The sequence below is a fragment of the Procambarus clarkii genome, chromosome 19 (genome assembly GCF_040958095.1).
Source record: "Procambarus clarkii isolate CNS0578487 chromosome 19, FALCON_Pclarkii_2.0, whole genome shotgun sequence".
Classification (NCBI taxonomy): Eukaryota; Metazoa; Arthropoda; class Malacostraca; order Decapoda; family Cambaridae; genus Procambarus; species Procambarus clarkii.
In genome coordinates this window covers 20,504,803-20,529,523 of record NC_091168.1, presented here as the reverse complement: position 1 = coordinate 20,529,523, position 24,721 = coordinate 20,504,803, and the positions used below count along the sequence as shown (strand labels likewise).

Below are 24,721 nucleotides of genomic sequence, written 5' to 3'. Positions count from 1 at the left end.
CTTGTTAAATTCACCATCATATTTTGTAACCAGTCTTGATCTGATTATCCGAATAAATCTAATAAATCACATTAATTAATTTTTGTACCGGTATATATATCTATTAACGCTGTTTTTTTTAACTGCAATTGTGCATATACAGCTGCTTAAAACGTTAATATATTTGTTAGTATAATCAGTAGGAAAATAACATGTCCTGTACAATAATTCTGAACAGCTGCTTTATTGTTGACATCAAAGTTGTAGAGTAAAGGGAAGCGATGCAACCCGGAAGAACAGGAGGAGGAGGATTAGGAGAAAGAAGAAGAGGAGAAGGATAAAGAGGGGAGCAGAAGGAGAAGGAAGACAGAATAGATCAGGTTGAGAGTGAAGAGAAAGGGGGGGAGAACAGTCCCCTGCTGACTCTTAACTACTTTCATTTCACTGTTCAAAATAATTAGTTGAACATAACTTTGATGTGGGGGAGTAAAGCATGTGAGCACTCGCTGGGAGGGGAGTTGACAGGTGTGTTGACAGGTGTTTTAATATGGTTATTGACATGAGTGTTGGCAGGTGTATGGACCAGTGTTTTGACACTTGTGTTTACAGGTGTGTGTGTGAATGACACGTGTGGGTTGACAGGAGCTATGGAGACTGTAAGGAGAGTTTGAGAAGCAGTCCTTCGCCAGCTACCAGATGCACCTCGTCCAAGAGCACCTCTGACCTGTAGGGAGGCATATGTGTGTTAAAAATTATGTCACATATATCTCTTCAGAAGAGCTGAAGGAACCTGACATCAAATACCTGACATCAAATGAACCTGACATTAAATGAACCTGACATCAAATGAACCTGACATTAAATGAATCTGACATCAAAGGAACCTGACATCAAATGGTACCTGACATCAAAAGGAACCTGACATCACTGGCGTCTGACGTCATAAGAAGCTGACACGAATATGCTGCCACTCACCCAGGCAGCGTGTCAGCGGACGTGTCAGACGAGGAACGGAGGACCACAGTGCCAGATTGAGGGAGTTGAACAGTGGAGTTGAGGCGCAGGTTGACGACAACATCATCCACCGACGTGTTGATGACCAGCATGTACGAGTCGGCACGTTCCACGTACCTGGGGGGTACGAACAGTCTGTCAGTCACTCTCAAGTCGAGTTAAAGGTTTCGGTTGGTGGTGGTAAGTTCGAGCCTCGTCACCCGCTGGAGGGTTTTTGTTTAGGGTGCCACACAATAGGGTGCCACACAATAGGGTGCCACACAATAGGGTGCCACACAATAGGGGTGCCACACAATAGGGGTGCCACACAATAGGGGTGCCACACAATAGGGGTGCCACACAATAGGGTGCCACACAATAGGGTGCCACACAATAGGGGTGCCACACAATAGGGGTGCCACACAATAGGGTGCCACACAATAGGGTGCCACACAATAGGGGTGCCACACAATAGGGGTGCCACACAATAGGGGTGCCACACAATAGGGGTGCCACACAATAGGGGTGCCACACAATAGCTAAAGATCCTAAATTAATTTGTGGTGGCCTAAATTAATTTTTTTAAATTAATTACAGTTTTTAAAGTATCAAGTCTTTATAATACTGCAGGAAGAAAAGCATTTTATGTCTCGTAAATTCAAATGAGAATTTAATTAGCACAAATATTTTAAAAACTAACCTGATGAACGTAAAAATGTTTTTAGTGACCACAGGAAATTGCAGATAACCGTCCCTGAAGGCTTCCTGTCCCCGCAACACCGTCAGTTCCTTGAAGATCTTCAGGTGGCTCTGAGGGGCCTCTGATTGGCCCTTCACGTTGAGCGTCTTGTAATTGGGGTTGACGGGAAGCCACGTGCTGTTGCTTGTAGTGAAGCCTGGACGGGGGGGGGGAGGAGGGGACGGTAGTTTAGACGGGCAACAAACTATAAAGAGCCATGTTTCCTCCCTCTTCTCAGCCCCCGATCACTTGGGGGGGTGGACGGTAGAGCGACGGTAGAGCCTCATGCAGGTCGGTGTTTCAATTCCCCGACCGTCCATAAGTGATTGGTCGCCATTCCTTTCCCACCCCCGTCCCATATCAAATCCTTATCCTGACCCCTTCTAAGTGCCATATAGTCTTAATGGCTTGGCGCTTTCCCCTGATAATTTACTCCTCTATTCATTTATCCCCCCCCCCTCTCCCCAACAGCTTCCAACTTCCCCTCTTTCACCTCTCCTCCCACTCTCTCCACATCCACCTACTTCCTTTTCCCCCTCTCTAGCCTATTCCCTTTTTCAAATCTTTCTATCCCATTTCTCAGAACATTTAACAATACGAAACACTGGAATTGCTAAATAACTCCATGGAAAGCACAACCTCTATTTCAGACTTTATGGGGTTTGCTATACATGCTGATATTTCTTAATATGTGACACTGGTGTTAGCCCCTACTAGCCTATGACATTCCCATACCCCCTATGATTCATCTTGGAAAGTTAGGTGGGGCTACGCCTTATGGGGGTTTGGCCTCCATGCTCGGTCAGGCATACAAAACACTTATATTTAATAGATATAGATATTAATTTATCTGTGAGAAAATACCAATTGTGAATAGAGAGGTTGTCTCTAGGGGTCGACCGTAGCTTGGCCGAGCATACCCAGAAGTTGGGTTTCTTTAAAATTTCTTAACAACTTCTTTAAAACCACGTCACCCACCGGCCAGTTTAGAGTCGTCCCATTGCATTGGTGTCCTGGCGGGGTCCCTGCTATGGTCCCGGTAGTGGTCGGGTCCCCAGCGGAGTCCCAGGGAGTCCCTCGTCTCATTCCAGGTGATCTCCGTGTCCTCCATACCTGCAGGTATTACCACAAGTCCTATGTACACAGGTTGCTACAACGACGTGAGGGGTAGATAACCAGGTCACTGTTACAGTCTGGATACATAACTAGATGGCCATCATCACATTCGTCACTATTACAATATGGTCCCTATATTAAACAGGAAAGTAGCTGTATGTTTTCCTGATTGACTATAGTGCTTGGGGTCTTCCAGCTCATTGTGCTTATATCCCAGCTCCTTGTTCTCATATCCCTGTTCCTCGTCCTCATATCCCAGCTCCTTGTCCTCATATCCCAGCTCCTTGTTCTCATATCCCAGCTCCTTGTTCTCATATCCCAGCTCCTTGTACTCATATTCCAGCTCCTTGTCCTCATATTCTAGCTCCTTGTTTTCATATCCCAGCTCCTTGTTCTCATATCCCAGCTCCTTGTACTCATATCCCAGCTCCTTGTACTCATATCCCAGCTCCTTGTTCTCATATCCCAGCTCCTTGTTCTCATATCCCAGCTCCTTGTCCTCATATTCCAGCTCCTTGTTTTCATATCCCAGCTCCTTGTCCTCATATTCCAGCGCCTTGTCCTCATATTCCAGCTCCTTGTTTTCATATCCCAGCTCCTTGTTCTCATATCCCAGCTCCTTGTTCTCATATCCCAGCTCTTTGTTCTCATATCCCAACTCCTTGTCCTCATATCCCTGTTCCTTGTCCTCATATCCCAGCCCCTTGTTCTCATATCCCAGCTCCTTGTCCTCATATCCCAGCTCCTTGTTCTCATATCCCTGTTCCTTATTCTCATATCCCAGCTCCTTGTTCTCATATCCCAGCTCCTTGTTCTCATATCCCAGCTCCTTGTTCTCATATCCCTGTTCCTTGTTCTCATATCCCTGTTCCTTATTCTCATATCCCAGCTCCTTGTTCTCATATCCCAGCTCCTTGTTCTCATATCCCTGTTCCTTGTTCTCATATCCCTGTTCCTTATTCTCATATCCCAGCTCTTTGTTCTCATATCCCAGCTCCTTGTTCTCATATCCCTGTTCCTTATTCTCATATCCCAGCTCCTTGTCCTCATATCCCAGCTCCTTATCCTCATATATCCCTTCCAAGGCCACATTTCTCCTCATAATTACCTCAGCTCGCTGCCTACAGGAGGGGCGCGAGCAGAGGGCATCACCTACCTATCTCCTCGCCGTAGTAGACAACTGGGGTACCGGGCAGTAGAAGGGTCATCATGTTGAGGGCATCTACCAGGTCGGTGCCCACGCGCGTCGCCGTCCGTCTCTGGTCCGCGTTGCCTAACTGGGCAAATATGTTAGTTTATCATTGAATTTTTGTACCGTTTTCTGTGTTTTTTAATGGTAGACTATTTTTGTGGCGTCAGATGTGTATGGAGAGTGTATTCATACGTGACGTTGAAGTGGCTGTATGTGGTACTGGTGAATGTATGATTGACAGGTTGACGAATGTGTGGGACAGGTGGATGAATGTTAGATCAACTCCCATAATTCAAAGCGAAAACTTTAACCTGTCAAATGTTTAATTGTCAAACATGTGAATACCGAGACCAACTCACCAACCAGTTGGCCCACTTTCCCTTGGGTAGCTTGTCAAGACCAAGGTCCTATAATGGACCGTAGAGTTGGGCCAGTCACGTGGCTGCGATCCGTTAGACTGTTGATCAGCAAGGAGTTGAGTGGGATGTCGGCCAAGGGGTGAGTAGAGTTACCGTAGTAACTCATTACTGACTCACTATTTTCCCCTGTTGGACTCACCATCAACACCCTGTGTGTGTGAAGTATATGTAATATGCTATATATATATATGTGATGGGATATATTATTTAGTAACAGTAAACAAATATATAAAATGGGGGGATTTTATATTTTAAAAATAATGAGCATAGTTTTATTATTTTTCATTATTCAAGACTTTAAAAAAAATTTGTATATACATGATGTGTTTAATTATGAAAATCAAATTGGTAAATTATTAGTTAGAAACAGCCCTCGTAGTGATAATTGTGTCATTTACAAAATACCTCGTAAAGATTGTAATACATTCTATACGGATCAGACATCTTAAGGATTTGACCTTTCAAATTTCTCAGGTTAAAAATTGGGCCTAAATATTAAAATATTTCTCAGCCTATTTTGTAAACGAAGATTCAATAATATTTCTTTCAGTAACTGATTTACAATCCACAGTTTTTCATGAATTAGTCCAGTCAATGGGATGATTACAATCCCTTAAATGAACAGATAATGGATTGGACTCTTGACCGGTTCTTATACTAGATATGTGTTCTTATATTCTCTGGTCAAGCTGTATAACTGTTTGTATTACAATCTTTACACTGAATGTTATACATACTTCCATTGCAACTACCTGGGGGAATTTATTAATGATATCAAGATTTCTAAAATGCTACATTGATATTAAATTCTTTTAGTAATATAAAAACTTCATTGACAATGACAAAATTATTGTATTCTTAATATTGAATTCTTCTTTCTGTTTCAAACTAAAAAGAACTATTACGAGCAATTTGCCTGCCTTTATTAATAGATGACTTGGGGATATTTATATTTAATTAAAAAAATGAACTCTACAAAAAAAATCAAAACTGCTGCATTTTTTTTTATGGAGTTGCAGAGAGTAAACATTGCATATATATATATATATATATATATATATATATATATATATATATATATATATATATATATATATATATATATATATATGCGAACAAACCTGAATGGTCCCCAGGACAATATGCAACTGAATTTGTTATATATATATATATATATATATATATATATATATATATATATATAGAGAGAGAGAGAGAGAGAGAGAGAGAGAGAGAGAGAGAGAGAGAGAGAGAGAGAGAGAGAGAGAGAGAGAGAGAGAGAGAGATAGTACTTGGAACGGGTCAAGATAAGAACAAGCAACGTACTCACTTGTTTGGGTACTGATCGAGTACTAAACGCCACTCCCTCAGAACCACCAGCGTCTCAGGATGGTTGGTAGTTAAGGTGTGGTTGAGGTAGTTGTAGTCCCGCGGGTCGTGAGGGCCAGAGGCTGTGGGCTCATCTTGGCTCAGATCTGCCAATAGCCGTCCAAAGATCACAGCCAAGGTAAGGTAATTTACCTGGAGAAAGCGCTAAGCCAGTAGGGGCTATATAGCACTTAGAAGGAATATAAGGACAAGGGGCTGGGTTATGGGGACAAGGAGCTGGGATATGAGGACAAGGGGCTGGAATATGAGGACAAGGAGCTGGGATATGAGGACAAGGAGCTGGGATATGAGGACAAGGGGCTGGAATATGAGGACAAGGGGCTGGAATATGAGGACAAGGAGCTGGGTTATAAGGACAAGGAGCTGGGATATGAGGACAAGGGGCTGGAATATGAGGACAAGGAGCTGGGATATGAGGACAAGGAGCTGGGATATGAGGACAAGGAGCTGGGATATGAGGACAAGGAACTGGGATATGAGGACAAGGAGCTGGGTTATGGGGACAAGGAGCTGGGTTATGAGGACAAGGAACTGGGATATGAGGACAAGGGGCTGGGTTATGGGGACAAGGAGCTGGGTTATGAGGACAAGGAGCTGGGATATGAGGACAAGGAGCTGGGATATGAGGACAAGGAGCTGGGATATGAGGACAAGGGGCTGGAATATGAGGACAAGGAGCTGGGATATGAGGACAAGGAGCTGGGATATGAGGACAAGGGGCTGGAATATGAGGACAAGGAGCTGGGATATGAGGACAAGGAGCTGGGATATGAGGACAAGGAGCTGGGTTATGAGGACAAGGAGCTGGGTTATGAGGACAAGGAGCTGGGTTATGAGGACAAGGAGCTGGGTTATAAGGACAAGGAGCCGGGATATGAGGACAAGGAGCTGGGATATGAGGACAAGGGGCTGGAATATGAGGACAAGGAGCTGGAATATGAGGACAAGGTGCTGGGATATGAGGACAAGGAGCTGGGATATGAGGACAAGGAACTAAGATGTGTATAAAGTTACCATAGAGAGAGTTTGCTGTTTAATTTTATTGTCAGTGGGCCCAGTGGAGTGCTTTTTCAACCTGTGATATTTTACTGTTTTCTTTAAATAAGTAAACGAGACAAAAGTCCAGCTGTTTTGTTTAGAGAAACAGGAATAAGTAAGTTAGGAAAACGATAACAATCAACAATCATGGAAGCAGCAACAATCACAGAAACAATAACAATCAAGAAAGCATCAATCAGTAATAAAAATAACAGTCAACAATCCATGAAACAGCAACAATCAACAGACAATAAAGCAGGAAGAATCAACAGACAATAAAGCAGCAACAATCAACAGACAATAAAGCAGGAAGAATCAACAGACAATAAAGCAGGAACAATCAACAATCAGGACAGCAGCAACAATCAAGGAATCACCAACACTCAACAATACAGGAAGTAGCAACAATCATTTACCTTCCGTCTCGAGCAGGTGTGTGAGTGTCTGGACCATAAAGCCGTCCACACCCTTCTCCACCCAGAAGACCAACACTTTCTGGTCAGACAAGGGAGAGAAAGTGTCCAGTTGTTAAGACCAGGTCCAGCAAGATATATAGACGAGACCTCACTCCATTTTCCGACGGACCGAAACGCCGGCACTTGATATATAGTGGTCCAGGACGAACCGAAACGTCGGCACTTGATATATAGTGGTCCAGGACGAACCGAAACGTCGGCACTTGATATATAGTGGTCCAGGACGAACCGAAACGTCGGCACTTGATATATAGTGGTCCAGGACGGACCGAAACGCCGGCACTTGATATATAGTGGTCCAGGACGGACCGAAACGTCGGCACTTGATATATAGTGGTCCAGGACGGACCGAAACGTCGGCACTTGATATATAGTGGTCCAGGACGGACCGAAACGTCGGCACTTGATATAATGATCCAGGGCGGACCGAAACGTCGGCACTTGATATAATGATCCAGGGCGGACCGAAACGCTGGCACTTGATATATAGTGGTCCAGGACGGACCGAAACGTCGGCTCTTTAGGGTTGGGGTGTCTCGATTTCAGGCCCGTTAATGTGACATGACGAAACTTATTAATGAGGTTTCCAAACATCAGGGGAAAAGGAATCCTCTTCCTCCTTGTTGCAAACATAGAAATTGATGGTTTGCAAGATGCAGGCCCCACAGCAGTTCTCTATCTCCCAGATGACTATAATTGCTGCTAAAGTGAACAGAGGTATCAGGCGTAAGGTCCTCTTAGGATATCTATTGACCTTCACCAGAATGTGCCCTACAACAGTTTCCTAAACCTCTGATACTTATTTACTACTAGGTGAACAGAATCATCAGGTGTAAGTCAAAGGTTTAATTGTAATAGAACAGTTCCAAAATGGCATTAAATGAGTTAACTAACTTGGACAAGTGCAGCTTCTTGAGAAGCCTAAAAAAGTAACTAATCAATCAAAAAACATTATATCAACTTTCCTTTTTGTGCTCAGAAGGTCGTCTTAATTTAATTTATTTAATTAAATTAACATTACTGTTAATTAACATTACCGTTAATGCTAACCTTCTGTTATCTAACAGATACAAATGCCCTAATCCAACTTAGGATAGCCACCCCTAATACCTCTAATACATCTAAAACCTCTTAAAAATAAACTCTAATACCATGTACCTCCTAATACCATGTACCCACTAATACCTAAGAATCAAATATATATAAAATATATCAATATTTTTATATATCAAATATATCAAGGTATATATACCTTGACTTTTACAAAGTCAAGGTATATATATATATAATGTTATTGTCCTTTACACACTCGGCTCATTTAAATATACTTCAAATGAGAGTACAGTTGTTAAATCCAAGAAGGCCTTCGTGAAACCTTGTTGCAACCTTATCTGGGATTGTCTTGTAATTTTCGGTTGCAAAAGTCATGTCTGCTAAACATATTGGAGTTACACGAGAGAAAGACTAAGAGGTAATAAGATAAGGGAAGATTGGACTGGTTACATGATAATCTTTGTGAGAAAGCAGCCAAGATTCGTTACTTTTGCGGGTGCAAAATCTTCCGGACAGAAAACTGAGGAAAAGAGACTGAGAAATGAGGACAAGAAATTGGGATATGAGGACGAAGAGTCAGTAGGAGCCGTGCCCAACCGCTTCCACCGCTGAGGATCGAACACCTGCCCTGATAGAAGCGACGCCAGCGTCCTATACCAACCACTCAAAGTGGATAGTTAGAATAATATGACCAGAAGCGATAGAGGAGGGGATAGAAATAACCTAAGCTTACTCTATCCCTTTGAGATGTATTTCTTTCTTGCCCCCAATAAACATACTTGAAGCGACAGATGCCATTCTCACCTTCATTTCCTCCCTCAGGAGCGGGTTGCGGTAGTTAAGATCAGGTTCTTCGGCCAAGAACTGGTGGAGGTAGAACTGTCGACGCTTCTCGTTCCACTGCCATGCTGAGCCCTTGTACACGCTCATCTGCAAGACCACCATGCTGTTATTGTTACAAGGACACCATCTTGATATATTGCAAAGGGGGTGTGTTATCATCTTGCTACAGCCTCGTGACCAGCTCTCCACCGAGTCACCAAGCTGATCCCGTTACTTAAATATTTCAGTCCAATGTCACTTATGCAATTATGTGTAAATGATTATCTGTAATATGTGTATAATTAGGTGTATGCCCTATAATTATGCGTAAAACAGTTCAATTATAGTACAACCGTTAATGAATGCATTTTTTGAGGTTTGATTTAATTCCAAGTTACGGTAGAGGGGTGGTTACTGACCCAGTTGTTGGGGGGGACGGGGTTGCCATGGGCGTCGACGCCCTTGGGGTCCGCCCACGTGTAGTAGTCACCGTAGGGCGCCTCGCCCTCCACAGACCTCAAGAACCACTCGTGCTGGTCACTGCTGTGGTTGGGCACTATCTCCAGCACTACCTTCACGCCTGTGGTTCATGGAGAGGTGGAATGAATAGAGGGAGTTGAAAGTGGAGAGTTGAATGATTAGAGGATTATATCTAGCGCTTAAGGAAAAGATTATATCTGCGGTACAGGTTTCTGTTCACCTGAATGGTTAGGTGAAGTGTAGGTGGATAGAGTGATTTGACTGAAGGATAGTGAGTGGCCAAAATATACAAACCCCTAGGTAACAAGATAGCAACATAGATAGCAATATAGATAGCAACGTATGTGCAACATAGGTGACATAAATAGTAACTGACCTCTCTGGTGGAATGCGGTAATGAGATCATCGAACTCCGCCATGTTACCGAAGACAGGATCGATGTCTGTGAAATTTGAGATATCGAACCCGCTGTCCTTCATGGGTGACTTGTAAATCGGACTGATACATACGATGCCAACACCCAGCTCCTTCAGGTAGTCCGCCTTGGAGGTGATTCCTGCAGGAGAGGGAGGAGATTGGAGTCCCATCACGCAGTGGGAATGTTCCTCTAACTTTGGACTCGAAAGCCAGTTCGTAACCACAAGGGTACGGACATGACGAAAAATCCGAGCAGTTTCGTGGATTAACGCATTTTTAAGGAGACTTTTTTTTAGCGCTGCGATTTTGTGGTTTCTTGCGCGTAATTGATTCACGGATCCAAGACTAATCTCCGCGCGTAGTGACACGCGAAGACGAATCTCCATGAGTATAGGAGCCCCACGACACATCTATATGGGTGTCGACCTGGCCCCAGAGTTCGTCAGTTTTTACACTTAAGGACTTGTGATAAACAAGATTATAGAGCGCAGTTTGGTGTCGTGTGTGTTACTGATACAGGATTATCTGTGCCTGATTATCTGTGTAAAGAACCTCCATGACAGCTGAGTGCTGGCTGACCGAAGGTCGTCATTATCCCTCCGCCCAGCTAAGTAGTACCTTCCTATATTTAATAATTATGGATAACCGGTAGAATAAATAAAAAACGTTTTGTTAGTGAAAAGTGGATTATTTTATATTTGCTACAAGTAGAGTATTGTTAGATGGGAATATTCAGGGATTTTTGAAAGCGATCCGAGGCGTCGCCAGGCGTCGAGGGACATGGACTCAAAGATGGCAGTGGAAACAAAACATCAGTTTGGCCGCAGGATGCTGCTTCTGGAAACTTTCCTTTTAAGACTCTTCATAGCCCAGTCGATATAGCCACGCCTCACACACGTGGGGACCACGGTTCGAGACCCACACACAATCCAGGTGAATCGAATGGCAGTGGTCGTGCGTGTGGCAGCAGGTCCTTGAAGGAATCGACTTGAGAATGGTCCAGGACGGACCGAAACGTCGTCGTCCCTTCACCTTCTAGTGTGTGGTCTAGTCAACTCCTTGAAGGAACGTTTCTCACAGCCCAGATTTTCCAGCTAAGCCACTAATTGTATTCTAAATGAAAGCAGATTAACTTTTAGAGTTCCGGTAGAACAGTCAGGGTCGTTCTTCGATTGACAATCGCGAATCCCGGGCGGGACAGATATAGATGGGCGCGTTTCCTATCACCTGATGCCACTGTTCACCTAGTGGTAAACAGGTACCAAAGAGATAGTCAAGCTTGTTGTGGGGTTGTATCCTGGGGGGGGGGGCAGTAATTCGACGTGTATATATATATATATATATATATATATATATATATATATATATATATATATATATATAGGTGTATACTGGCAGCAGGTTTTCTTTCAAACATGTTTCATTGAATATGACCGCATATTCTGTATTTATTATTTTCTGGTTTAGGGCTTCTATCCCTCTAACTATTTTCTTAGCATCAGGGCTTAATTGAAATAGGAGTTCTCCAAAACTCATTTTCGTACTTTTAAGGTGAAGAAAAGAAGTGATTTACTATAGAGTGTATTTACACTTATTTGTATAATTTGCACGACGTTTCGAACCTCCATGGTTCATTCTCAAGTGAACAGATCTTACAATATTAGTTGATTTTATACCCGCATTAGGTCAGGTGATAATACAATGAAGGTGAAAAACATGGGGGGATACATAAGTGAGGTGAAACATAGAGGCTGCAGAAGGCGTATTGGCCCATACGAGGCATCTCCTATCCAAACACAAAGATTAATCCAGTGTAATTGGCCTGTTATGTTGGACATTGTCTTCTGTGTTGGCATCGATATGTTCTTGTCTTGTCCTTACTCTCATGGTTGGTAGAGTAAATAGTTCCGTGATTTGGGTGTTCATGGTAGGTCGCTCTATTCTTATGTGAATTGCCTCAAGAATTTGTAATCTTCTTGAATCTTGGGTTTTGTCTATTATGCAAGTATTCTTGTTCAACATTTCTCTTGTTAGAGTAATGTCATGGGCTTGTCTCATGTGATTCCTAGGGGCACCAGATTGAAGATGGCATGTCAAACGCCTCGTCAGCTTGGTCGACGTCATACCTATGTACTTACATTGAAGGTTACATCCTTCGTGGGGGCAAGTGTACATGTATACAACGCTTGACTGCTGTAGAGGGTTCTCCGTCGGCTTCGGGCTGTTTTTGATAAGGAGTTCGGAAGTCTTCTTGGTTTTGTAGAATATTATCAGGTTTATGTTTTGGTTAGGAGTAGTGCTTCTTACTCCTTTACGGATTATTTCTTTCATTATTCTTTCCTCTTTTATATGTTCGCTGTGCATGGTTGATTTGTAATATAATTTTATTGGGGGTGTTGTGGTTTCTGTTCTAGGTTCTGAATTATACCAACGGTCCAAGTGTCTTCTTATAGCAGCGTTTATTTCCGCGTTGCTATATCCGTTGTTCACCAATACCTGAGTTACTCTTTCAAACTCTCTACTCACGTTGCTCCATTCAGAGCAGTGGGTAAGCGCTCGACGAATATAAGCATTGAGAACACTGGCTTTGTATCTTTGGGGGCACTCACTTCTACCGTTCAGGCATAATCCTATGTTGGTGGGCTTGGTATATACGTTGGTGCTTAAAGAGGTTCCTGTTTTTGTTATTAGTACATCCAAGAATGGCAGACTGTTATTTTCACTATTTTCATGTGTAAATCGGAGTACTGACTCTCTCTCTAGGTGTCTTTTTAGGTCAATTAGTTCATCTGAGTCTTTTACTATTACGAATATGTCATCTACATAACGGCAGTATACAGTTGGTTTTTGTCTGCTACTGAAGACCCTATCTTCGATGGTTCCCATATAAAAATTAGCAAATAAAACTCCTAAGGGGGAGCCCATTGCTACTCCGTCTATTTGTAAATACATGTCTCCTTGTGGACTGATGAAAGGGGCTTCCTTTGTACATGCTTCGAGAAGACTTTTCAAGTGTGGCTCAGGTATGTCTAATTTGGGGGTGCTCTCGTCTCTGTATACTCTGTCCAGTATCATTCCTATGGTTGTGTCGACTGGGACGTTGGTAAATAAGGATTCAACGTCCAGGGAAGCGATGATTCCATCGGGCTGGGTAGATTTGATCAATTCTAGGAAATCTGCTGATGATTGTAGACTAAACTTACTTGTTCTCAATGCTTATATTCGTCGAGCGCTTACCCACTGCTCTGAATGGAGCAACGTGAGTAGAGAGTTTGAAAGAGTAACTCAGGTATTGGTGAACAACGGATATAGCAACGCGGAAATAAACGCTGCTATAAGAAGACACTTGGACCGTTGGTATAATTCAGAACCTAGAACAGAAACCACAACACCCCCAATAAAATTATATTACAAATCAACCATGCACAGCGAACATATAAAAGAGGAAAGAATAATGAAAGAAATAATCCGTAAAGGAGTAAGAAGCACTACTCCTAACCAAAACATAAACCTGATAATATTCTACAAAACCAAGAAGACTTCCGAACTCCTTATCAAAAACAGCCCGAAGCCGACGGAGAACCCTCTACAGCAGTCAAGCGTTGTATACATGTACACTTGCCCCCACGAAGGATGTAACCTTCAATGTAAGTACATAGGTATGACGTCGACCAAGCTGACGAGGCGTTTGACATGCCATCTTCAATCTGGTGCCCCTAGGAATCACATGAGACAAGCCCATGACATTACTCTAACAAGAGAAATGTTGAACAAGAATACTTGCATAATAGACAAAACCCAAGATTCAAGAAGATTACAAATTCTTGAGGCAATTCACATAAGAATAGAGCGACCTACCATGAACACCCAAATCACGGAACTATTTACTCTACCAACCATGAGAGTAAGGACAAGACAAGAACATATCGATGCCAACACAGAAGACAATGTCCAACATAACAGGCCAATTACACTGGATTAATCTTTGTGTTTGGATAGGAGATGCCTCGTATGGGCCAATACGCCTTCTGCAGCCTCTATGTTTCACCTCACTTATGTATCCCCCCATGTTTTTCACCTTCATTGTATTATCACCTGACCTAATGCGGGTATAAAATCAACTAATATTGTAAGATCTGTTCACTTGAGAATGAACCATGGAGGTTCGAAACGTCGTGCAAATTATACAAATAAGTGTAAATACACTCTATAGTAAATCACTTCTTTTCTTCACCTTAAAAGTACGAAAATGAGTTTTGGAGAACTCCTATTTCAATTAAGCCCTGATGCTAAGAAAATAGTTAGAGGGATAGAAGCCCTAAACCAGAAAATAATAAATACAGAATATGCGGTCATATTCAATGAAACATATATATATATATATATATATATATATATATATATATATATATATATATATATATATATATATATATATATATATATACACGTCCTTTGCTGTATGTTTGGCATATTTTAAACCATTTGTTTTTTGTAAAGAAATAGTTCATTGTTTTACAAGTGGAGGAGACAACCCCCCCCCCCCAAGCCCGTCCTCTCTCGTGACGTCACAGCCAACAAAACATGTACTAAAACCTCCTCGACCCTAACCTAACCGTTTAACAAACACATAGAACACGTGGATATTCGTGAATAGCTATTGTTTATAGTACATCATATTTTGCCCGTTGGGGATTTTGACCTCAAAATGCGACAAGTTTTTGGATTTTCCACCGATAGTGTTACGTCCCGTTTTCTATACGCAATATTTATCTTAGTTTGTTTAATGTAAACAGTTAATTTACCTTGATTTCAGTAAGGTCATATTATGCCATTTGTTTAAGTAATGGTATATTCTACCCTTTGTTTAAATACAAGAGGCTCCAGTCATCCAAACCTCCCTCATACGCTAATTACCACAACCTCATATATAATTAATTACGTCTGTGTAACCTAAAACTCATTTCTCATTACCATGTATTGAAGATATTTGCATATTGGAATTATTTATCCAGTGATTATACGCAAACTTTTCAAACGACAAGACGTAGATAATAGTTAGTTCCTATTTAGAATACAAGAGGTTGATAATAGTTAGTTCCTCCACTGAGGTAATAATGTTCTTCTCCTTCTGTTGGTGTCCGACCACTTGGGCTGGACGGTAGAGCGACGGTCTCGCTTCATGCAAGTCGGCGTTCAATCCCCAACCATCCAACCGATTGTTTCAAGCGTGGGTTGGGCATGTATATGAGTGGGATTGGGTGGTTATATATAGGAGCTGCCTCGTATGGGCCAATAGGCCTTCTGCAGTTGCCTTTGTTCTTATGTTCAAGTGTTTGGGCACCATTCCTTTCCCTCCGTCCCATCCCAAATCCTTATCCTGACCCCTTCCAAGTGCTACAGTCACAATGGCTTGGCGCTTTACCCCTGATAGTTAACTTCCTCCTGTTGGTGAAAAATAATTCCACAGGTGCTAAAGTTATATTTATTTACAATATATACATAAAGGCTACATATGTATCACAGGTGCGTCTTGCCTTGATCTTGACTATGTATACACAGGTTCATCACTCAAGCACCTGTCAAGAAATACATCATACATTGTAAACAAACGAGCTACGAGTACTTCCGTTAAGTATTTGTTTAATATTAATACAATTTATAATCTGAGAAATTAATTCAAGATTATGCACATATATATATATATATATATATATATATATATATATATATATATATATATATATATATATATATATATATATATATATATATATATATATATATATATATATATATATATAGAGGCAGAGAGCAAGTCACAACAACCTGACTGAACTCTATGAACACAACTCATTCATAATAACTATATTGTTCTGGACCTTATCACGTGATGACGTGATAAGAGCCAATTATAAACAGCCACCATAACAGCTTACTGACCAACCGGTAAGAATACTTTAGTCCTAAGCAGAGTTCGGGACTAAATTATTATCGCAAACAAGTTCCAACAGGAAATTGAGTCGTTCCAACAGGTAATTAAGTCGTTCCAACAGGTAATTAAGTATACATAGTAATTGACTATGTATACACAGGTTCATCACTCAAGCACCTGTCAAGAAATACATCATACATTGTAAACAAACGAGCTACGAGTACTTCCGTTAAGTATTTGTTTAATATTAATACAATTTATAATCTGAGAAATTAATTCAAGATTATGCACATATATATATATATATATATATATATATATATATATATATATATATATATATATATATATATATATATATATATATATATATATATATATATATATATATATATATATATAGAGGCAGAGAGCAAGTCACAACAACCTGACTGAACTCTATGAACACAACTCATTCATAATAACTATATTGTTCTGGACCTTATCACGTGATGACGTGATAAGAGCCAATTATAAACAGCCACCATAACAGCTTACTGACCAACCGGTAAGAATACTTTAGTCCTAAGCAGAGTTCGGGACTAAATTATTATCGCAAACAAGTTCCAACAGGAAATTGAGTCGTTCCAACAGGTAATTAAGTCGTTCCAACAGGTAATTAAGTCGTTCCAACAGGTAATTAAGTCGTTCCAACAGGTAATTAAGTCGTTCTAACAGGTAATTAAGTCGTTCCAACAGGTAATTAAGTCGTTCCAACAGGTAATTAAGTCGTTCCAACAGGTAATTAAGTCGTTCTAACAGGTAATTAAGTCGTTCCAACAGGTAATTAAGTCGTTCCAACAGGTAATTAAGTCGTTCCAACAGGTTATTAAGTAGCACCAACAGGTAATTAAGTCATTCCAACAGGTTATTAAGTAGTACCAACAGGTAATTAAGTCGTTCCAACAGGTAATTAAGTCGTTCCAACAGGTAATTAAGTCGTTCCAACAGGTTATTAAGTAGTACCAACAGGTAATTAAGTAGTTCCAACAGGTTATTAAGTAGTACCAACAGGTAATTAAGTCGCTCCAACAGGTAATTAAGTCGTTCCAACTCCTAATTCCCCCCCCCCGGTGTGGAAGACTCTTTCCACAACAGTTGAGAAGAACACTGCTCTTGGTGTTTTAGATTCAGCTACACGGAACAAAAAAAAGTTGCAAGTAGCACGGGCTATGGCGAGCCCGTAGTGGACTTACCTGGCACAGGAGCGGTAAACAACACTGCAATTCGAGTCAACTGAGTGATTGAGATTAGAGAATAAATCACAAAAGAAGAATAGAATATTTAAGGGGAAATATTAGAAGCAGTTTTGTAGGTTTTTGAGTAATGCATTTAGTTGGAACTTCTTATATATTATGAGTACTTCTTGAGAATAGGAAGTACTGGGGTCCCTCTATTGTTTCAAGCGCGGGTTGGACAAGTGTATGAGTGGGATTGGGTGGTTATAGATAGGAGCTGCCTCGTATGGGGCAATAGGCCTTCTGCAGTTACCTTTGTTCTTATGTTCTTATAATTTATAAAAAAATATAATTTCTCTCGTGCATCTATGTAAATAGGCCTTGTTAATTTCTCAGACTTTAGATTATATTATTTATAAACATATACATAAGTATTCATAGCTTATTTGAGCTTTATGTATAATGTATTTCCTAGCTGATAATTGAATGGCATGACATTAAGGTGTATACTCAAAGAGCTGAAATACCACACATACATACACTTGTACATTTTGACTTTATAAATATATTTAAAATTAGAACACAGTAGAACACGAAACAATGAATATAAATTTAAGTTGAGATTCAGGAAAGCCCTGGGTAAATACTGGCTTGGAAACAGTGGTGTTGACTTATGGAACAAATTTCCATATAGGCGTGGGACTGATGTATTGTTTCAAGCGTAGGTTAGACATGTATTTGAATGAGTTTTGTTGGATATAAATAGGAGCTGCCTCGCTTGGACCAATAGGAGCTGCCTCGCTTGGACCAATAGGAGCTGCCTCGCTTGGACCAATAGGAGCTGCCTCGCTTGGACCAATAGGAGCTGCCTCGTATAGTTTAATGGGAGCTGACTTTCAAGGGCCAATAGGAGCTTCCGTTTCATTTATTCGTATTTTTTTATACTAATAGAAGTGTGCTAGAAATTCCTTATTTTATAGACCAATTATACAGATCTTTGGAAGATTACTGATTTTTAGATGAGTCTTTATACGTAACCGAAACTAATTATTCACATATTTAACTGAGGTAAAAATCATTACGAAACCTGTACATCTTCCCTCACTCATGGCGGCTATAGCTTACATATAATAAATAGTTTACGAGGTGGGAAGCGCTTAGAAGTTTCTGTAACAATGATAAGTTTGGGTTGTGAAGGATCTCGCAGCGTCTCCCAGGATCTCTTCCTCCCGATTGAGGAAAATGCAGAGGTTTCGTAAGTGCACATATTATTGCTTGATTAATGCTAGTCTTACCGGCAATGTCCCCTGTTCCATTAGGGTGGACATCGTAGAGGGAGCGAGCGTGGACCTGATGGACAACGCTGGTCTTCCACAGGGGCTCCTCCTCCTCCAAGGGGCGCAATCCGTACCTGTGGGCACACGACTCTCATTACCCAACCAGCCACTGGGAGTCAAGAGGATGTAACGTCGTGTCTAAGGCCTATCACCCGCGGGAAGACCATTAAGGCCTATCACCCGCGGGAAGACCATTAAGGCCTATCACCCGCGGGAAGACCATTAAGGCCTATCACCCGCGGGAAGACCATTAAGGCCTATCACCCGCGGGAAGGCCATTAAGGCCTATCACCCGCGGGAAGGCCATTAAGGCCTATCACCCGCGGGAAGACCATTAAGGCCTATCACCCGCGGGAAGACCATTAAGGCCTATCACCCGCGGGAAGACCATTAAGGCCTATCACCCGCGGGAAGGCCATTAAGGCCTATCACCCGCGGGAAGACCATTAAGGCCTATCACCCGCGGGAAGGCCATTAAGGCCTATCACCCGCGGGAAGGCCATTAAGGCCTATCACCCGCGGGAAGACCATTAAGGCCTATCACCCGCGGGAAGACCATTAAGGCCTATCACCCGCGGGAAGGCCATTAAGGCCTATCACCCGCGGGAAGGCCATTAAGGCCTATCACCCGCGGGAAGGCCATTAAGGCCTATCACCCGCGGGAAGGCCATTAAGGCCTATCAGCAGAAGATAAGCTTTCCTTACCATATAAACATTATTTCTTTCCATATTAAGATATCTTTATTTAAATGAACAAATCCACAAGGGCCGTATTTGATGCATCACGTTAGTGTGATCTCTGTGTATAATATCTTTATTTAGTTAACATAGTATTTAATTAAATTGTTAAGTGCATTCTGCATTTGATTTTGCCTTAGATTTTCAAGCAGCATTTGCCGCCTGAAAATCTCTCCCTCAAACATTCAACATTTCATTTCTAAAATGATGTAGTCACTGCCAGACGTAAGATGAAAATAAATAATTTAATTTACCTTACTATTTGTGTTACCCCATTCCAAAAACCATACGAATAAGGTTCAGATCAAACTAATATGATATGGAAATGTCTCTTAAGGGGGGGCCACTGTGTTTCCAACTCCGATCAGCCTACGACAATCCCATCCCAGCCACGTGTCATCTTGAAAACCTAAATAGTGAAGCTAGCGCTTCAAGCGTCTGTCCGCCATTACTGGACAAACAGGCAGACAGCCACATTCTCTCTTAGACGAAGGAAGGAAGGAATTATCAAGGGAAACCGCCAAGCCATTAATCTCTTAGACGAAGATAAATGATGAAAATTAACATTACGTGGTCCTGAAGCAGACAATGATGATAGCGATGATAGCGGCCAGCAGCAGCAGGACCAAGATGAGCAGCGCCGTGTCCTTCCCCATGGCTTCCTTACTCCTCCTTCAGGGACCTGTGTAGCCTCGAAGGTGTCTTCCGCTCTCGCCTTCTCTGGTGGGGGGAGAATACTGCTTGCAAATCATGTCTCGGGGAGTAAAAACTCCTGACGTAGCCCACTATGCATTAGAGAGAAGATATCATCGTCGTCGCTACGTTAATATCAGCAGTCAGCCAATCAGGATAGACTCTGTTATCTGCAGAGCCAATGAGACCTAAACAAGTGGGATTTCAGCCAATGGGAGATGCCTGCCGTGCGTCTGTGGATTAACATTGGTCAGTTTCAACCTGATATAAAGTATTTAAAGTATTTCTCAAATATATCGTGACAACCACTAAGACGGTTGAGCAAATTATGTTATGAAATGACTTGCAGCTTCGTCGGTACTTAAAGAATGTAGTAAATAAATTGTCATACAATAGTAACTAAATAAACATTTTTAACACATGTTAAATCTTCTATTACTTAAGCTATATAAGATGTTAACAAATCAGCTCACTTTAATCAAATCAAAATCTATACATATATTAGGTTATTTTTACATTTATTTTCTCAAAAGTAATACCCAGTCAAGTACTCAAAAGTAATAGCCAGTCAAGTACTCAAAAGTAATACCCAGTCAAGTACTCAAAAGTAATACCCAGTCAAGTACTCAAAAGTAATAGCCAGTCAAGTACTCAAAAGTAATAGCCAGTCAAGTACTCAAAAGTAATAGCCAGTCAAGTACTCAAAAGTAATAGCCAGTCAAGTACTCAAAAGTAATACCCAGTCAAGTACTCAAAAGTAATAGCCAGTCAAGTCCTCAAAAGTAATAGCCAGTCAAGTACTCAAAAGTAATACCCAGTCAAGTACTCAAAAGTAATAGCCAGTCAAGTACTCAAAAGTAATAGCCAGTCAAGTACTCAAAAGTAATAGCCAGTCAAGTACTCAAAAGTAATAGCCAGTCAAGTACTCAAAAGTAATACCCAGTCAAGTACTCAAAAGTAATAGCCAGTCAAGTACTCAAAAGTAATAGCCAGTCAAGTACTCAAAAGTAATAGCCAGTCAAGTACTCAAAAGTAATAGCCAGTCAAGTACTCAAAAGTAATACCCAGTCAAGTACTCAAATAGCAGTGGAAGTACTCAGAAGCAGCAATCAAGCGAGTACTGTTGATAGACAGTACAGGATGCAGAAACCGCTTGAGTTGTATCTTATACTTAAGCATTTCCCCCTCATCATCGTCCAGTTAGTTTTACCTTTAGTTTGACTCGTCACGTGTGTGTGTGTGTGTGTGTGTGTAATGCTTCCACCAACAGTCAGCGTGATCAATGACCCCAGATTGTGATGTAAATGCTTGGGTTAATGCATCTGCTGTGGATTTTTGTGTTTGAGGCGTTTTTGAACTCTTCTTGAGTGTTCAAGTCGCTTTTGAACTCTCTAGTCTAGTTTTCAAACACTTTTGAACTCTTAATCAGGTGTTTAAAATCTTGAACACTAAGAGTCCTGAGGCTTCAACTGAAGACTAAGGAACCCCCTAGAGGATTCAGTTGAATCCCAGGTTGCAGTGCTGTTTACCATGTCATGGTTAAATGGTCTAAGGGGTGTGCTTGGGTGTACCCAGTGTGCAGGTTCGAATCCTCCACATGGATTCTAATTTTCTCATTGATACATCACGTTAATAGGATTTCTTTGTGAATACAATGTTGACGAATACAATGCAGGTGAATACAATATTGGTGTTCACCTCACACTTGGTCACTCACAGTCGCACCTGGTCACTCACAGTCGCACCTGGTCACTCACAGTCGCACCTGGTCACTCACAGCCACACGTGGTCACTCACAGTCACACCTGGTTACTCTCAGTCACACCTGGTCACTCACAGCCACACCTGGTCACTCACAGTCACACCTGGTCACTCACAGTCACACCTGGTCACTCACAGTCACACCTGGTCACTCACAATCACACCTGGTCACTCACAGCCACACCTGGTCACTCACAGCCACACCTGGTCACTCACAGCCACACCTGGTCACTCTTCACACAGAGGAAGGTGTGGGTGTGGTAGATGAGTCACGCACCCAGGGCAGAATTCATCAAATATTTACGCAACCATTTACGAAACCCGTAGATCTGTTCTCAATGATAGCGGCTTTGTTTACATTTGCATTACCGCACAACGAACCACGAACAACATCGTAACTTAAGAGTCGAGTTACGAGACCTGAAGACAGAACCAGTTCTTAAAAAAAACGATTTTCAGTGTTCCTCAGTTTGTAGTATGGAGCGCCAGTCGATTGCAACACCTCCTCCCCCCCTCCCCCCCGCAGGGGTGACATCTTGACATCTTGGGATAATGAGGTGTGATTTGTATATATGATGACGTTGCGTGAACTGGTTAGTGAAGCTAGTGAGCTGGGCAGCTATGGTCTTACAGGAACAGATCCACATGGGCCGTGACGAGGATTCGAACCTGCGTCCGGGAGCATCCCAGACACTGCCTTAATCGACTGAGCTACGACAGGGTTAAAAAAGGATTGAAACCGAGGTTCTACTGAACTTACTGGATCCCGTATTTGTTGTTCATTTGATGCATCACGTTAGTGTGATCTCTGTGTATGGTCTTACAGGGGTTGATAATTCGCTTGTTCTGATTGCAATGTTGCTCTCAGCATTAATCCCATCATCCCAGCTCCTCGTCCTCATATCCCAGCTCCTTGGCCTCATATCCCAGCTCCTCGTCCTCATATCCCAGCTCCTTGGCCTCATATCCCAGCTCCTCGTCCTCATATCCCAGCTCCTTGGCCTCATATCCCAGCTCCTCGTCCTCATATCCCAGCTCCTTGGCCTCATATCCCATAGCCTACTCATGACCTACTAGCCTTTGTGCAACTCTCAGTTCACTCTCAAGGGAAGCTGTGTTTCACTCTCAGTGTTGCAGAAACAAGCTTAGTCTTGCACACGCAACATGGTAATATTGCATTTGCAATTTATCTGTTTTTAATGCTGTGCTTTGAACGTCATGTATACCACTTAAAATAAACAGGAATTTATAGTCCGTTGTACTGCACGGAAATGAGACAAGGCATGTTGGTTGCTCTTGTAACATTGTGACATTCACTCCTCAATGTATGTACTTTCTCAACCCATTGGACCTTATTGTATATAAATAAAAATAAATTAAATAAAATCTTAAGATAATAGGGAACAACATCACCCGGTTCAGTGAACAGTGATCACATGCAACGAACAACAAACGGATTTAACAAACATTGAAAGAATTTAACGAACAGTGAATAGATTGCATGAACAGTGAATGGATTAGACTAACAGGAGAATGGATTTAACGAACAAAGAACGGTTCTAACGCACAGTGAATGGATTTAACGAACAAAGAACGGTTCTAACGCACAGTGAATGGATTTAACGAACAAAGAACGGTTCTAACGCACAGTGAATGGATTTAACGAACAATGGGGAAGGCGTAAATGTTTATTATACAAATAGATTATTAGACATAAGTTTCGTAAAAATAAAGTTAATATATATCAGAACAAAATACTATAACAATGGATACCAAATTTTGTTTCAGAAAATAATGGATACAAAATTTTGATTCAGAAAATACCAAGACAAATACTAATTTGGAAACTGGATTGTTGTTTTATAGAACATACTACACGGTGATATAACGGACTTGGAACTGCTGCGTTGTTTCGTGCGCAGGTTAGACAAATATATGAATTTGAGGATAAATAGGAGCTGCCTCGTATGGGCCAATAGGAGCTACCTCACACAGGTCAACAAAAGCTGTTTCGCGTTATCCTATAGGCCTATGCGGCATTGTTGATAAAATGTTGCTAGGCCTAGGCTTTGAATTATCATTGCAGAGGAGAAGCAGTCTATTCGGCCTATCGAAGTCCCTCTTGGGACTAGGCTGACGACTTAACTTCCCCAGGACGCAACCCTCAACAATTGTCTAGTTCCCAGGAACCTATTTACTGCCAGGTTAACAGAGGCATTAGGTGAAAGAAAACGTGCCCAAACGTCTCCGTCTGGCCGGAAATCAAATCCGGGTCCAGTCGATTGTGAGCAGACTGCTTTAAACTCTCAGTTACGAGTAAACAAACTTGTTTAAGTTCACATAATCAATCGTTTAAGTCCATACATATTTTTCCGCTATGAGGGCGGGGGGGGGGAGTCCACTCCCACTCATAGGATGGGTATGGGGTCCACTCCCACTCACAGGATGGGTATGGGGTCCACTGCCACTCACAGGATGGGTATGGGGTCCACTGCCACTCACAGGATGGGTATGGAATCCACTGCCACTCACAGGATGGGTATGGGATCCACTATCACTCATAGGATGGATATGGGGGTCCACTGCCACTCACAGGATGGCTATAGTGTCCTCTACTACTCATAGGATGGACATTGGATTCATTATCACTCACAGGATGGGTATGGGATCCACTAGCAATCACAGGATGGGTATGGGGTCCACTATCACTCACAGGATGGGTATGGGGTCCACTACCACTCACACCAAACGAACCAATGTATCAGTATGAGTCAAGGGGTCACTCACCACATGGGGGGATATGAAGAATGCTGTAACGACGTGAGTTGGATAGCGAGAGATGAAGTGATAGCGATCCACAGACCTGTGAGGCTGGCGGAGAGTGAGTGTGGGATGAGAGGTACTGGCTGCTTCTAGAACTGCCTCGA

The 24,721-nt window shown here is 41.9% G+C and overlaps 1 protein-coding gene across 1 annotated transcript; it reads right to left on the bottom strand.

Annotated features, from left to right (window-relative positions):
* Positions 1–203: 203 nt before the first annotated feature.
* Positions 204–24,721, bottom strand: LOC123757694 (alpha-glucosidase). The gene is given in 15 exon segments (XM_069327087.1): positions 204–703; positions 955–1,110; positions 1,673–1,868; positions 2,690–2,824; positions 3,984–4,104; positions 4,379–4,426; positions 4,428–4,587; positions 5,769–5,913; positions 7,282–7,360; positions 9,199–9,324; positions 9,636–9,796; positions 10,073–10,252; positions 18,561–18,676; positions 19,911–20,060; positions 24,582–24,721. Coding segments are annotated over 14 exon segments (1,788 nt in total). The 5' UTR covers positions 19,997–20,060; positions 24,582–24,721; the 3' UTR covers positions 204–624.